The sequence below is a fragment of the Cervus canadensis genome, chromosome 5, assembly GCF_019320065.1.
Source record: "Cervus canadensis isolate Bull #8, Minnesota chromosome 5, ASM1932006v1, whole genome shotgun sequence".
Taxonomy (NCBI): domain Eukaryota; kingdom Metazoa; phylum Chordata; class Mammalia; order Artiodactyla; family Cervidae; genus Cervus; species Cervus canadensis.
This window is the reverse complement of record NC_057390.1, coordinates 74,835,546-74,851,044: the sequence shown is the minus strand read 5'-3', so window position 1 is coordinate 74,851,044 and position 15,499 is coordinate 74,835,546. Positions and strand designations below refer to the sequence as shown.

General features: G+C 39.4%; 1 protein-coding gene and 1 long non-coding RNA gene across 2 annotated transcripts; one reads left to right on the top strand and one right to left on the bottom strand.

The window, feature by feature from the left end:
• Positions 1-3,814: 3,814 nt before the first annotated feature.
• On the bottom strand, positions 3,815-10,381 carry TTC32 (tetratricopeptide repeat domain 32). Its single transcript, XM_043469311.1, has 3 exons — positions 9,990-10,381; positions 5,426-5,592; positions 3,815-4,301 (listed from the first exon to the last, which is right to left on the bottom strand). The coding sequence occupies exons 1-3, from the start codon at positions 10,139-10,141 to the stop codon at positions 4,174-4,176; spliced, it is 447 nt and encodes a 148-aa protein (XP_043325246.1). The 5' UTR covers positions 10,142-10,381; the 3' UTR covers positions 3,815-4,173.
• A 3,158-nt stretch (positions 10,382-13,539) lies between these two features.
• On the top strand, positions 13,540-15,394 carry LOC122442038. Its single transcript, XR_006269530.1, has 2 exons — positions 13,540-13,685; positions 14,973-15,394. It is a non-coding gene; the product is annotated as an uncharacterized LOC122442038 (long non-coding RNA).
• The last annotated feature ends 105 nt before the right edge of the window (positions 15,395-15,499 follow it).

Below are 15,499 nucleotides of genomic sequence, written 5' to 3'. Positions count from 1 at the left end.
TTTTGTGGCTTCGTTGTAGGCTTCTTCTTTTTCATCATGTCTTTTGCAATGTGGACGTGTCCTTCCATCTTCTTGTTACTTTAATAACAATTAGGGTTTTTTTTTATGCTACCAATTGCTTTGTTTTTCAAAAAAAAAAAAAAGGTAAGGTTGTATTTCTCATCCTTCTTTATTTTCATAAAGGATGAAATGATGTAGTGGTTTTTTTTTAAAGTCCCCTTAATGTGAAATTCAATAAGTCTCAATCTCTCTAGGTCTCCTCTGTCTCTCCTCAAACTCCATTTTAAACTAGAATCCCATTCCCATAATTTAATGTCATATTTTTGAGAAATACAGAAAACACGACAATGTGCATTTATCTGGAAGCTTTTAAAATTACACACTTAGCTCATGTACCAACTGTTTCATTACCTCTTCACTTGGCTCTTGGAAAGTAACACCATATGTTTGTCAGTAATTTGTTTTTTAAAATAACAACCTGTTCACCAAAACACATTAAATAAATATGCCATAAGAAGTGAAAGTTCGACATCACAGCTTCAGGCAGAGACATACCTCCTGGTTACTCCACACAAGTTTCTAGTCGGAGGACATTACATGAGCCAAATTGGAATCATGCTACTTATTTGGATGGAATCAGAAGAGACAGCAGTTTTTAAGACTCTTCCATCTGTTTTGTGTGTGTCCTGTTAGGTGTTTTGAAACACTCTCAATGCTTCGCCTTTAATTTGCCCAAAAGTGTTTTTCTGAGTTATAACTTCATGAAATGCAGTTTGCCTGCCAGAATACCATAAGACCCAAAAAGCTTGAAAAATGTAAGAACAGTGCAGAAACTCCAAATATACTTAAAAACCATTGAAGTGTACACTTTGTATCTCAATAAAGTGAGTTTTTTAAATGACATGGGGGCAGGTGGGGGGGGGGCAGGGAATGAGTAAAGGAAACATTATAGTTTCTGTAACTGTTGTAAATGTAATTGTGTAATTTCAAATTAAAACTTATATAAACTTGTCTTTACCACTCAATGGATATATTTTTCTATCTGCAAAAAGCATTTAGGTATCTGGGCTAAAATGGCATTCATAATTTTTCCAACTAAAATTAACATAAATTTTTTTTTCATTTCATGGCTTTTCATTTAAAAAAAGTATTTTTAAGGACAAATTAAAGTTGTTAAACAAGATGTGGGTTTAATTACTTGAAACATAGAGTTAAATGTTTAAGAGGGATTAGATTTGGCAGAGCTTGAAATACTGAGTGTCAGTGTAAATGTTGGATTGGTTTTCACTGCATGACAGGGTTGAAATACAGTATGTCCACTGAAACAGGCTAATGTCTGCAACATGGGAGAAGGCTAAGACTATGTATAGTATGGTGGGTGGGGCAGGGAGAGGCCAGTGAAAGAGAAAAAAACAGGAAAAATCTGGAAATGGGCAAACAGAAAATGGCTAAAAGCTGACTTCGAAATTTTGTTTGCTCATCCAGCAGGTAGGCTATGGTTTGCTATCATAAAGGAAATTCACATGCTTCATTCAGTTCCAGATTTCAGGAAAGAAACAAATAGCTCCATGTCATTTTTTTTAATATTTATCTGTTTAATTGGGTCTTAGTTGCAACATGCAGGATCTTCTTAGTTGCAGCATACGGGGTCTAGGTCCCTAGACCTAGAGATCAAACCTGGTGCCCCTGCATTGGGAGAACGGAGTCTAAACCTTTGGACCACCAGGGAAGTCCCACAGCTCCATGCTTTGAGAGTTAAAAGTAATTTCCTAAGCTCAAGAGCAAAATATATCCACTTGAGTTCTCTCTTACCTTACTTTGTAAAGAACAAACTATAACAATCTACAATTTTCTGCCTTGTTTTCAAAGAGAAAAACTGGAAAACAGCATAGTTTGGGTACTTTTCTGGTTAAAAGAAAAAAAAAAGAGCTCAACAGATACTGAAATGTGGGAAATATAAATAACAGCAAACAGAAAATAGAATCTTTTTTAAAAGGCACATAACAAAGGTATTATTCACTCAATCAGAAATTTAGAATCTGAATGTGTGAGGTCTAAAGTTTTAAAGAAAATAAACAAGGAAATAAATGAGAAAAATTTAAAGAAAATAACTGGAAATCAGTAATTTCCAGTAACCTGAGGAAAATAAGTGGTTGGGTTCCAAATAAGCAAGTGCTGATTCTGAACTTCAGTGACTTTTTTTCTGATAAATGATGAAGAAATGTCAAATAATAAAACCCTACAAACCAAATCAAATTTTTAACCATTTTTTTTTTTCATATCTAACTCCAGTCAAGAGAAAAGAGAATATAAGCCAAGAGAAAATAAAGTTACTGAAGCATTTTTCTAGTATTTGATTTTCTGGGTAGACTGGCTTTAAACTCTCCCAAGGTCTATGGACTTTGCTTTTTTTTAAAATAAGTTTTAAAATACATTTATAAAACAAGTTTTCTTAAGAGGAATTTTTCTATATTTTAATGCAATTTTATAAATTCTTTAAAAGACATTTCCAACAAATAGAAAGATAAGTCATATTGGAAAATGTGAATCATCCCAGAAAGGGACTTTTTGTTTACTTTCTAATTTCATTTCCGTTTAATATTCATTCACCTGCAGCCCAGATTCTTCAAGTATTTGGCCAGATAGTATTTATGAACTACAAATGAGGCAATTACGTCTTCTGCTTTATGAGATCACGTAAACTCAACAACAACAAAAAAAACCCACAAAAAATAAAACTCTTTGAAGGCTAACGATGGTGATGGCATCTGAGAAAGTCATAGTAGTTATGACTTAGTAGTTCTGACCCTCCTCTGGGGACACTGGGCACACATACTCTTTTCTCTCAATTAGGGCCATTTCCATCCCAGAACCATTTTTCCATAGCAATAATAAACTAGTTTGGGAGATCCCCAGATGCAGGATCTGAATTTTTGAAAGCCAAAACTTCAACAATAAGACACACACACATACACACAAATGTAGGTGAGACATGGCTGACTCTGGCTTGTTTTCCCTTCAAATTCTTCCCAGTTCATGAAAGCTTCATCACAGCCTAATCGTTCCCTGGCAGCACCCAAATAAAACAGATTTTTTTAAAAGTCTTCTATTTACTAAGTGCTTTTCGTCAGTTTTTCACCTCTCTAACCACCCCCATTCCACTCAGAATTTATTATTCAGAGTTTGAACAGTGCTTGGCTTATATTGAGTATCAGTAAATGTTGATGATGGTGAACATTACTGTCATTATCCAGAGACAGAAAACTATGCTTGATATTTAAACCTTAACTACCTTATCGATGATTACTAGAGAAAAAAAAATGTAAGTTGAATTCTTTCAAATGGCTCTCATGAAAGATGTTTATTGTTAGGCCCAAATATTATGTCTCACTAGCCTAGCTTTATAAAATAAAAGAGCTTTACTCTCAAAGCAAATGCCATGGGGAGAAAATGAGGAGGCAACTATTGTAGATTTAAAAACACAGAGACTTAACAACAGAACGCAGTGTTAACTTGATTGACTCCAGATCCCAGAAATAAAAATCTACACAAGACATTTTGGAAACAATTGGGGAATTCAAATATGGGCTGGGCATGGATGGTATTATAGAATTATTAGTTTTATTAGGTATTATAACGGTGTTGTGGCTATAAAGAAGGCTGTCTCTATTCTTAGACAATGCACACTGGAATATTTAAGGGTAAAGTATGGTGATATCTGCAACTTATTTTCAAACAGTTCAGCAAAAAGTTATATATTTAAATACAGAGAATAAACAAATGTGACACAATGCCAACAACTGGTGAATCTCAGTGAAAAGTTTAACAGTGTTTATTGTACCATACTTCCAATTTTCTGCGGAGGTAAAAAATTTTAAATAAAAAAAAAAAAATAGCAAAACAGTTTTCCTGAAGAAAATACCACACATTTCTTCAGATATTTTACGGTAATAAGATACAATTGTACATTCTTATTAATTATTTACACTTTATAAAAGCATACCTACTCAACATAGTTACTCAACCTAAAATCAATTACGTCAAGTACAGCATGTAACTTTCAGTGCTGACGCATGAATCTCTTTATCTTAAATATAAATCAAAATAGTTTAACATCAGCTTTCAGTTAAGAGACAAGGAGATGCCAGCCATTAGGATCATGAGTTAAAATTTTCAATAATTTCTTCTTTGCTTTTCTTCTTTGTCTAGAATAGTCTGTTTTAAGCTCAAAACAGCATCTTGAAATCCAGGATTTAAGTCTAATACTTTCTTGAAATCCTCCAAAGCATCATCAAAGTATCCTGTACAAGAACCCACAGGGATGAGAGGCGAGGAATGAAAAAGAGAAAAAAAAAGCTGAGTATTTCTATATATTATTCATAGTAAAGTTTGGATACACATACTCCTGCTTTTATATTTACAAGCTTTCAACCACTCCTACTAAAGGAATTTTTTTTCCTCTTGATAACGATACACTGATGTGTGTACCATAGTAACTTTGCACACCCTTATAGAACAATATACTTAAAATTAGTTATGGGCTACCTACGAGGATTTAACAGGTAAACACCTTAAATCAACACAAACTTTCAATAAAATATTCCCTATTTAATGCAATTACAGTAATATTAAGAAACAGGAAATGAATATTCTTTTTAATGCTTTAAATGAGAAACAGTCCTCACAGTCCCCAGAGTCCCAAAATCTAAAATCCCTTTACTACATATTGTCTCAAGTGGGCTTCCCTGGTAGCTCAGCTGGTAAAGAATCCACACTGCGATGCAGGAGACCCCAGTTCGATTCCTGGGTCGGGAAGAGCCCCTGGAGACGGGATAGGCTACCCACTCCAGTATTCTTGGGCTTCCCTGGTGGCTCAGCTGGTAAAGAATCTGCCTGCAATGAGGGAGAAACCTGGGTTCGATCCCTGGGTTGGGAAGATCCCCTGGAGGAGGGCATGGCAACCCACTCCAGTGTTCTTGCCTGGAGAATCCGATGGACAGAGGAGCCTGGCGGGCTGCAGTCCCTGGGGGTCCCAAAGAGTTGGACACAAAGAGTCGGGACACGACTGGGCAACTCAGCACAGGCGCAGCATGAGTGCCTCCAAAGCTTTTAACTCAGAAGAGCTGCAGAGTGGCTCGGGAGCATTACCCTCATTTCACAGCTGGGCACACACAGGCGCCAAGTAAGGCGATGACTCTCACTCTGGTGCCCGGGTGCAATTCCCACCCCAGTGCCCCGCTGAGGTCTCTAATACCCACTGAAAGCCTAAAATAAATTCAGGTACACTGCCTTTGCTCCTGGCTCTAAAACTAAATTTCACCTAAGTTTCACACTGGATGATGACTACATCCATTTTACAACATTTGAGAGCTCTGAATTCACAGAATCCTGTCAAGGACAAAAGAGGGAAGAAAGAAATTCTTACCCAGCCTGTACAATATCAAGCCTCTGTTGTAATACGGAACTTCAAAACTGGGTTGGACTTCTATAGCAGATGTGTAGTCGTCCATGGCTTCGTAAAAATCAACCCTGAAGTACTTGATTTGCCCCCTGTTGTTAAACGCAGTAGCCAAATCCTCAGGGCTGCATTTGCTTTAAACAAAAAGTCCACATTAAAAACACAGTGTTACCCCTCGTTTCCACTTTCACTCTCTTTTGGGTATTGGCAAACTTTCACGGCCTATAACGCGCAGTGTCGGCACTGCAAAACCAAGCGGAAGAAACAGAGTGCAAGGAAATAAGTCATGGAGTCAGTTTCTGTTTAAACCCGCTGTCTACTTCTGCGGGGTTGTTTAGCACTACAATGTCAATCTAAAAAGCGCCTTCATTTTACTGTGTGGTCAAAGCTCCTGTTCATCATCACCTTGTTTTGCTGAATGTAATATTAAAATGATTGTTTAAAGCACATGCCAGTGGGGCAACGAAGACAACTCAGAATCAAACCGAGCAAGGGGAGAAAGCCAGCCCAAAGTCCAAGTTCGCTATGGACATGTCGTAAAATGATATCCTCAAATTTTCAAACGATCTTCAAACAGTGAGATCTGAAATCATTTTCCACCAGTAAAGAAAGAGAAGTCAGCCCTGAGTGAAAATCCAAGATACTGATCCCCAGGAGTGCTGTCTGAGGATGACCTGCCCTCCCTCCAGCCTCAGCAGACATCCTCCGGAGGCCAGACCGGCTTCCTGATAGAAAGACATCACGGCTCAGGTCCGCACTGGGACTCCTGTGCGTAGAACTGGCTCTGCATCTGAGGTTCCGGAGGCTGCCCGAGGAGCCGTGAGCAAGCAGCCTTTCCTGTGAGGGGTTAGACATCCAGGCAGCTCTGACCAACCGCCAGCTCAACAGGACACATCCCCACACAGCCCCACACACTACTTGTAGAAGGGCAAACCATCTACACAGAGAACTTCAATGGGCTCTGCAGAAAAATTCTGTTTTCCTTTCTTTTTTGCAAAGGGGACTCTCAAGTTTGAACCAAACAGGGAAGGCGCAGGCTAAATTCATGTCAGTCTTCATTAAGCTCCACAGCATAAAATCTAGGTCTCAGAAAATATTTGTGACTGCAGTCAGTGTTACGAAAAGTTACTTCTCTCAACATCTTAATCCTTGCGATCTCAGGCACTGTAACTACTGCTGCCAGGAGGGGTACTCACAGCCTAGGGGGTCTTCTTCAAGTTGAAGTTTCCTACCAGTGGAGAGGCATCACTGCAGCTTAGAAAACACGTTTCTGTGAACTAGGACTGACAGACTGGGTACACAGACACTTCAGGATGCCACAAGCACCACTGTGAAATCCTAGAGAACAAGGGGGCACTCCAGTCACCGAGCTCTGTTATGACACTAGCTGAACTGCTGCCCAGTAAAGAGTTTTAAGTAAAATGCAGCCTCGGGACTCAGTAAGGTTTTAGTCATTAAATTTCTAAGCTTCAAAACTTTGTTATAGATGTCTTATTATCAGAGGATCATCAGATATTTGATTTAGCATTAGACCTCATTATAGCAAATTCTAAAAGCTTATTCTCCATATGGAAATTGTTTCATATTTGAAAGACATGGGCTAACAGTTAAAGCCAAATTTTTTTAACATTGAGATTTTTGTAATGATAGTGTTTATTTTAATGGAATATAACCAAGTTACCTAATCCAAACGTAGATTTTTTTTTTTTTTTTGCACTTGCTAACTTTAGCAAAGAAAAAATATTTGGAAATAAAGTTGATGGCTAAGGTTGCACTTTTGGATATTAAAAGAAAATGTTATAAACCATTCAGAGCGGCAGGCATGCAAAGATTGAGAATACTGTTTCAAAATGATTCAGTGACTCATTATTTAAAAATAAACGAACTCTAAAAAATATATTTTAAGAAGAAAGTTGAAAATGATAGAATTCTGTTTAACCAGGAGCTCCTAGAAGAATTTCAAAACTATAAGAAAATGTGAAGGTTCATGCAGGCATGCTGAGCAATCTTCTTCTAAACCATTGCAGATTTTCTTTCTTATGCTGGTAAGAGGCATAAATTACATTTGTCGCACAACAAATCTGTGCTCTCAGGCTGAGATGCACCAGTAACGATAACAATAGAGCAGTAACAAGACTATGCTTATTGCTGATAAATCCTTTTTGAAACTTACTAGATAAGTTTAAAAAATATAGCAAACTTTTAAATATAACAAAAAAAAGGAAGCAGACTCATAGAGAACAAACTAGTGGTTACCGGTGGACAGACAGAAGGGGGAAGGGAAAACAAGGAGAGGGGACTAAGAGGTATAAAACATTGGGTATAAAATAAGCTACAAAGGTATACTGTACAACACAGGAATATAGACTGTATTTTATAATAACTATAAATGAAGTATAATCTTTAAAAACTGCAAATCACTATACTGTACACCTGTAACATATTATACTGGAGAAGGAACTGGCAACCCACTCCAGTATTCTTGCCTGGAGAATCCAACCGACAGAGGACCTGGCAGCCTACGGTCCACGGGGTTACAAAGAGTCAAACATGACTAAAGCAACTTAGCACAGTCCAGCTAACATATTGTATAGCAGCAACTATACTTCAATGAAAATTTAAAAATAAAAAAGTGTTTTAACCTACTAGATAAGTCTATTCTTCCAGCTTGAAACAAGAATAGAAAACTAAATTTTCTGTTTATTACTTTTGGGGGGAAGGTGTGGTATCATCTTATTACTTGTTCAAAACTATTAACTATTATTCTGGTGTATTATTGAAATGAAAAAGCCACTTAATTTTTCTGATTTAGTTCCATGTGAGTTTAACAAACAGGAGAAGAATCTTGAGCCTCATACACAAAATACAAGCTGGCATCTGGTCAAAAAAAATCAAATCCCTGAAGGGAGAGGTGGGTGACAGGGCAGACAACTCAAACTGTCTAGAAAAACACTGCTCATTATCCCCTTTCTGTTCTTTCTTTTCTCCTTCTGGACCACTAACAACAAGAACTGTTAACAAGAACAACAAAGGCAATCTTGGAATACAACAAATGCTTTGCATTCAGGAGTAAATATAAGATGCTTTAGGAGAGTAGGTATTAGCAGGTGAGGTTGAGACAAGCTGAGAGCTGGGACTTAGGACTATTTGCTGCAGTGTTTGCACCTAGACAAATGTCTTCTCCAGCAACAAAACACAAAAACTCTAAGGAACTAAAAATAATTGAGTGCATTTGCAGTTGGAGCCAGTTATGGACAAGTAGATACAAACCAAACAAAATCCCAACTGCCACTTCTTAAGTGCTGGAATAAAAGCAGGGTGCCAGGAGCAGAAACAGGGTACTTCACATGTCCCCTGCATTCAAAACCTTAGTCCAAAGAAGTGGGCAAACCACCTGAGCCACCCCACCAGCCTTTGAGATCCCTGGACACAACCCCAACTTCACCCCTTGCTCCGAACAAGCAAGGGAAACTTACTTGTTTTCACTCTGCCCTGCTGCAGCAGAGACCTCAATAAAGCTTGCCTGAATTCCTTGTCTGGCCTCTCGTCAATTTCTCTTGTTTAGGGACGGCCAGGAACCCTGGTCAGTATCAGGGTTGCTAATATCACAAAAAGAAAGACATTACATGCTCTCTGACAGAAGTACACAACACCTATAACAGTATTCTCACTGTAATTTTGGATCTGAATTCGATCAAACCTCAAGACTTAACTACCAGCTCACAAGCGATGCACAAGACAGAGGACTCTGTTAAATGACATGGGGGCGGGGGGTGAATCCAGAAGATCCAAAATATGGGAAACTCTCAGGACACAGGACTGGATATCCTTTGGTGAGGATATCCTCCTCATCAAATAAACTGCAAGGGGAGAAAATGAAGGGGAGCCTTAAAGGCTGAGAGACTTGATGTGCATCCTAACTTGAACCAACCGCGAAAACACCAACCAGCCAAACAAACAAAACAACTTCTATTGATCAAACAGGAAAATTCCAAATAATGACATTGGAATAATGATGTTAGGAATAATGATACTGTGGTTGCATCTTTTTAAATCCTTTAACGCCTAGAAATGTATTGAGACATCCCTGGGCGAATAACCTGATCCCCTAGGTGAAGTGACAATGCTTAAGCCCAGGGATGGTCACCTGGAGGTTCATTATACTCTTTCCACATATTTACATTTCTTTTCACACGTGAAAACCCAGAGCACGGTTGGAGTCGCGACGCTGTGAGCTCACGTGGCACCCGCGGGGCACCTCGCCCTCACCAGGTCTTGTTAAAACGACAGGTGGGAAAAGCCCTATCCGCTCTAAGACTCCTGGTCAGAGTTAACATGGAGTCGGGACACCGTTCTCGGAGTCCCGGAGCAACGTGCGGACGCCTGCGCTCCGAGCACGCTCCTTGGCCACCTTTCCGTGAAGAACAAATGTCCGCCCGCTAGGCGGGTGAGCGCCAGATGCCGAGTAAAGCGGAGACCTTGCCGCTCACCTTCTGGAGACCCCGCTGTCCCCACTTCTCGCGATAGTTACCTCCCGCGAGCTGCTCCCTCCGAGGCTGCACAGGCGCACTGGCGAATGTAAGCGGAGTACAGCGCCTCGGCCTCCGCGTATTCACCTTTCTTGAAATGAGCCTGGGCTAGTGCTAGGGCTGCGGGACTTTCCTGCCCTTGCTGCCCGTCCATGGCGGCCGGAGTCCTAGCTTTCCCTGTGGAACCGGGGGTTGATTTCTGAGCGATTAGAGGCGACAACCCACAGCCACTTCTGCACCTTGGAATTTAGCTTCGTAAAAATCCTCGGCCCTAGCAGCCGGGGAATTTTGTGTCCTCCGAGGAACCGTCGTCTCGCGAGATCGGTGACGCTCTTGGCGGAAGGCTCAGGTGCTTCAGGAAAGCTTGAGCAGACGGAGCCTTGGCAAGTGCGCTTCTGCTGTAGGTGCTGGTCCCACTTGCCTGATCTCCAGAAAAGCAGTAGCTCGGTAGTCCCAAACTGGTTTCTAAGGCCGTGGTCAGATGGTGGAATGAGCTTGTCCTTCATTACAGCGAATGGGGGGGGGGGGGGCGGTGTACATACACACACACACTGTACATGTATATTTCCAGAATATACAGAGAATCTCTAAACTTCAGTTTTTCCAGAGTGGGTGTACTACTTTGCATTTCCACCAGCAATGCATTGGCCTTTCACTTACTCCGTATCTTCACCAACATTTGTCAGTTTCGATCCTAGCTATTATAGTGTGTGTGTAGAGATACCTCCGTTTTCCTCTAAATTTTACTAAAATTGTGAATAGAATAACCAAATAAATGAGTAGATAAAGTAGTAACTCTTAAGTGTTTTAATGTCTTTTAGAGAAATCTTAAGAACGAGATTATGAAGAAAATTTACAGAACACAGTTTGTTAGTTTCACCCCCGTTTTTTCTCATTCTAAATTCAATTAAAAGATAATGCCTTTTTTTAAAAAAAAGTTATTAAAACTATTTTTACTTTCTAATCTATACTCTTTATGTACTTTTGAAGTTTTCTACCATGAACATGCTAGTTTTATACTCAAAAACCATTAAGTGTCCTTTTTTTTTTATGATGAACTGAGAAAATGGTAAGAATAAACAGTAGGGGGCAACATAAAATTGCTATTTTCAGTTTAGAAGCACAGTAGTAATACTTTGGAGCTATAACATCAAATTAGGAACTTTTGATTTTTCATTAAAGGTCTGGTAACAATTTCTCCCCCATTTCTAAATGTGGACTCTAGATGACCTCTTAAGGAGTTATTGGCTGCAACCACCAGTCATCAGACATTTGCCTAAGTTGTTTTCCTCTTGGTAGCAAAGGTGATAACTGTACACCTTTCTTTGTACCTCCTGTCTCTTTCTCCCTTTATCCTCTCTGGAGCCCAATGCCCATCATCCCAACCCCCACCAAAATACTTAAGTCAAAAGAAGACAAATTATCATGTTATCATAAATTACAGGTAAAACAGGATAAATACAATTTTACCTCAGCATTTATTTTTATATTTTTCACTGAATGCCACATAAAAATCTAAGATCTCAGCTCTTAGAATACAAAAAGGTAATTGCAAATTATATATTAGCAGAAACATGTGTATATATAATTAGCATTTGGGCATGACAGCAGGACATAGTGCTCTGTTACTTCCTGTATAGCTTCGTCAGTCAGGCCCATTGTCTCAGTACCGTGGCCTACCCGGCTACTCGAAACTTAACCTAAGGTTCAGGCCAGATTTTGTGATAAAAAGAAGCACTACTTAAAGGGAGTCAGTTTGTGTTTATTACAAAAAGAAGACATTCATTATAATGCCTCATTCTGTCTATACAAAGTCCCTCCACATATTTGTTATATAGGACAATTTTGCTTCTCTTTGCCCCTTTCATCAGAGGAGAGTTATCTGGAAATTTCCTTCATGTTAAATATTTAAAACCAATTGAGTCAATTCATACTGGGAGTCTTCTTCTAGCACCATTTTCAAGCAGGACAAAGATCTGTCTGTCCCCAAGACATTATGACAGATCACTAAAACATTCACAGATATAAATCCCAAACAGTCCTAAGCTCTTAAAACAGGTATATCTGTCAATATATATATATGAATATGAGGCATGTGGGTATATGTATGTGTATAAGTATATATAAACACATACACACATATATATATATATGAATTATGTGTACAAGGTAGGAGAGGTTGTTTTTAAAGGTTTTGGTTTCTGTGTTAAACAGACCAAGAAGTAGTGACAATAACTCAGAATCTGTCTGAAATAACTAGTTGGAGGGAAAATTTGAGGGCTCAGATAGCAAGGAATTAGTGGTAAATGAGAAGGCTCCAAAAGAAACTTCCCAAAAGAAATGTTAGGAAAAGTCTGAGGAATCAACAGCTGATTTGGAATTGAAGCAAATGGGAATGTAATCAACAAGTCACAGGAAGGACTGGAGAACGACAATCTAACTTAAGAGTTCTCAGCCGATTTCTGGGATGAGAAAGGGAAAAAAGAGATATTCAGGCATTTGGACCAAGGACCAAAAATCACAACTCTGAACATGCAGTCCTGAAGGAATCCTTAAACCTACATCTCTGAAAATTTCTCTCATTAATGAAGTATACCTTCATTCCTGAAAATAGAAAATCTTGTGGGAAGATGTAGTTACCTTCAACAGGAGATAGATCCTCTAGGGCCAATGTCTTTGTCAGGATGATATTTTCTTTTTTTTTTAACCTAGGGACGATTTGCTTTTTAAAAAAAATTTTATTCTGTGTTATAGTTGATTAGCAATGTTCTGTTAGTTTCAGTTGTACAGCAAAGTGATCTGTTATACATATTACATTTGTTCTTTTTTTAAATTCTTTTCTCCATTTAGGGCTTCCCTTGTGGCTCAGCTGTAAAGAATCCGCCTGCAATGCAGGAGACCTGGGTTCAATCCCCGAGTTAGGAAGGTCCCCTGGAGAAGGGAAAAGCTACCCACTCCAGTATTCTGGCCTGGAGAATTCCATGGTCTGTATAGACCATGGGGTCACAAAGAGATGGACCCAACTGAGTGACTTTCACTTTTCCCCATTTAGATATAGAATATTAAGCAAGAGTTTCCTGTGCTATACATAGGTCCTTGTTGGTTATCTGTTTTAAATATAGCAGTGTGTACCTATCAATCTCAAACTTCCAATCTATCTCTCACCTCCCCCACTCTTCCCCCGGATAACCATGTTTGTTCTCTAAGTCTATGAGTTTGTTTTACAAGTAAGTTCATTTGTATCATTTTTCTAGATTCTACATATAAGCAATATCATATGATATTTGTCCTTCTAGGATGTTATTTTCTGATTTGAGGGGAATACTATATTCTGTCATAGAAGAAAACAAATGAGATTGATGAAACACACTATGTTAAAATAAGATAAGTTAGAAACTTATGAGACATGTTATACAAAGTAAATACAGCATATTTGTGTGACTATACCTAATATTGGGCTTCCCAGGTGGCTCAGATGACAAAGAATCTGCCTGCAATGCGGGAGACATGGGTTCGATCCCTGGGTTGGGAAGATCCCCTGGAGGAAGACATGGCAACGCACTCCAGTATTCTTGCCTGGAGAATCCCCATGGACAGAAGAGCCTGGCGGGTTACAGTCCATGGGGTCACAAAGAGTCAGACACGACTAAGCGACTAAGCACAGCACAGCACACCTAATATTGATGAAGATACAAAAGGTAACCAAGGCAGTAAGTATTCATGGCACAGTGGGTATGCAGGAGGCTTAGGACATGCTCAGTATGTGTGAGGTCTTGATTCAGTGACCCACTGATGACACTTGTCCTCTACCCAGGAAATACAACTGAATCCATGACTGCTCCGCAGTCTCAGAGGCACCTACAGCTGGGACCAGGGAAACTTGCCTGCTCCTTAGAGCAAGTGTGCCTCACTGGCCTCAGGCACATTCCACTTGATTGAGTCCCCCAGTCTCAACTGTGGTCCTCTTCCTGGCCACACCATTAGGGGGAAGCTGGTGAGGAGGAGACAGAGTGAGGACATAGAACAGTACATAACTCAGGAATCGGGAACTGGAATCCGTGTGCCTGACCAGCATCCTTCACTAACAGTGTTAATCTCTCCCATCACTCTCTCCTTGTTCCTCACTGTGCACGTTAAGTTGATTCAGTAAACCATGTGACTTAAGCATCGTTTTTTGGTGTGTAATCCTTTGTGTTCCATGACCTCTGGAATGACTTGCCTGGTAGTGTATTTGGAGGCTTTTTGGAGTTACCATTTTATCAAGGTAACTTTCCACAAGGCACATAAACACAGAGACTTAGAAGACTTCTGGTCTTGTTTTAACTAGGCACAGCAACCCACTATCTACGTGAACTCATTTAAGCTCCAAACCTCTCCTCATAGCTCACTATTCTCTATCTGCTACAGGCCTAACTTGTCTCTAAAGGACCAAAAACATAATACATTTGGATTAACTAACCTAAGTACGGAAGCTGCAACAACAATGTTGTATATTTCTCTTTATTGCCTCTACTAAATGTCAGTCAAACTTCAGCAAATAATCTTGATAAAATAGTGCTAAAGTCTGGTTTGCAGCCACATAATAAAAAGATGTAAGTTCATGGGAAATAGAGAACATTATTAGCTATATAAAATAGATAAGAAATTATGCATGACTGATTACAGTTTTTCTTTTTAAAATTAATGACTAAATCAAAACAGGTACTTATTGAGAATCACTCCCCAAACCCAAGAGTTGTTTAGATAAAAGGTCCAGCTTGGTGACAATGTTTCAACTAAAACTATAACTACAAACTGGATGTTTTCTATAAATTTACATCATCATTAATGGAGTCAAGTGTTCTGCACAATATTATGAAGAGTACATGCCAACTGTCATCTCTTAGATGAAACTAAGAAAGTGGGTAAAAAGGAACAGATAGCAAAAATAAGCTATTAGGGTTTCCCTGATGGTCCAGTGGTTAAGAATCTGTCCTGCAATTCAGGGGACACCAATTTGATCCCTGGTCCAGGAAGATCCCACATGCTGCGGAGCAACTAAACCTGTGTACCGAGCCTGCATTCTGGAGGCCGTGAGCCACAACTACTGGGCCCACATGCAGCAACCACTGAAGCCTGCGAGCCCTAGCGCCTGCGCTCTGCAACCAAAGAAGCCACCGCAATGAGAAGCCTGCGCACCACAACTAGAGAGTAGCCCCCACTTTCTGCAACTAGAGAAAGCTTGGATGCAGCAACGATGACCCAGCGCAGCTATGAAAATAAAAAATAAATTTTTAACGAGCTATCAGAAACTATTTAAATTGTAAAAAAAAAAAAAAAAGAGGCTTTAAATGTTATTTTATCACTTCTGAAAGTAAAATAGAGAACACTTTCAATGCTTATTTAATTAAACACAACTAGAAATAGAGCTCATTTCAGTATTACAATTGTTTAATCTCCCTCTGGGCTTTCCAGGTGCTGCTGGTGATAAAGAATCCGCCTGCCAGTGCAGGAGACATGGGTTCAATCCCTG

Excerpts from the sequence above, each read along its gene's own strand:
- TTC32 (XM_043469311.1), bottom strand. The coding sequence starts at position 10,141 with ATGGACGGGCAGCAAGGGCAGGAAAGTCCCGCAGCCCTAGCACTAGCC. Across the intron at positions 5,593-9,989 it reads GAGGGAGCAGCTCGCGGGAG|CAAATGCAGCCCTGAGGATT; the intron begins GTAACTATCGCG and ends TTTTGTTTAAAG. Across the intron at positions 4,302-5,425 it reads CTTGATATTGTACAGGCTGG|GATACTTTGATGATGCTTTG; the intron begins GTAAGAATTTCT and ends GTTCTTGTACAG.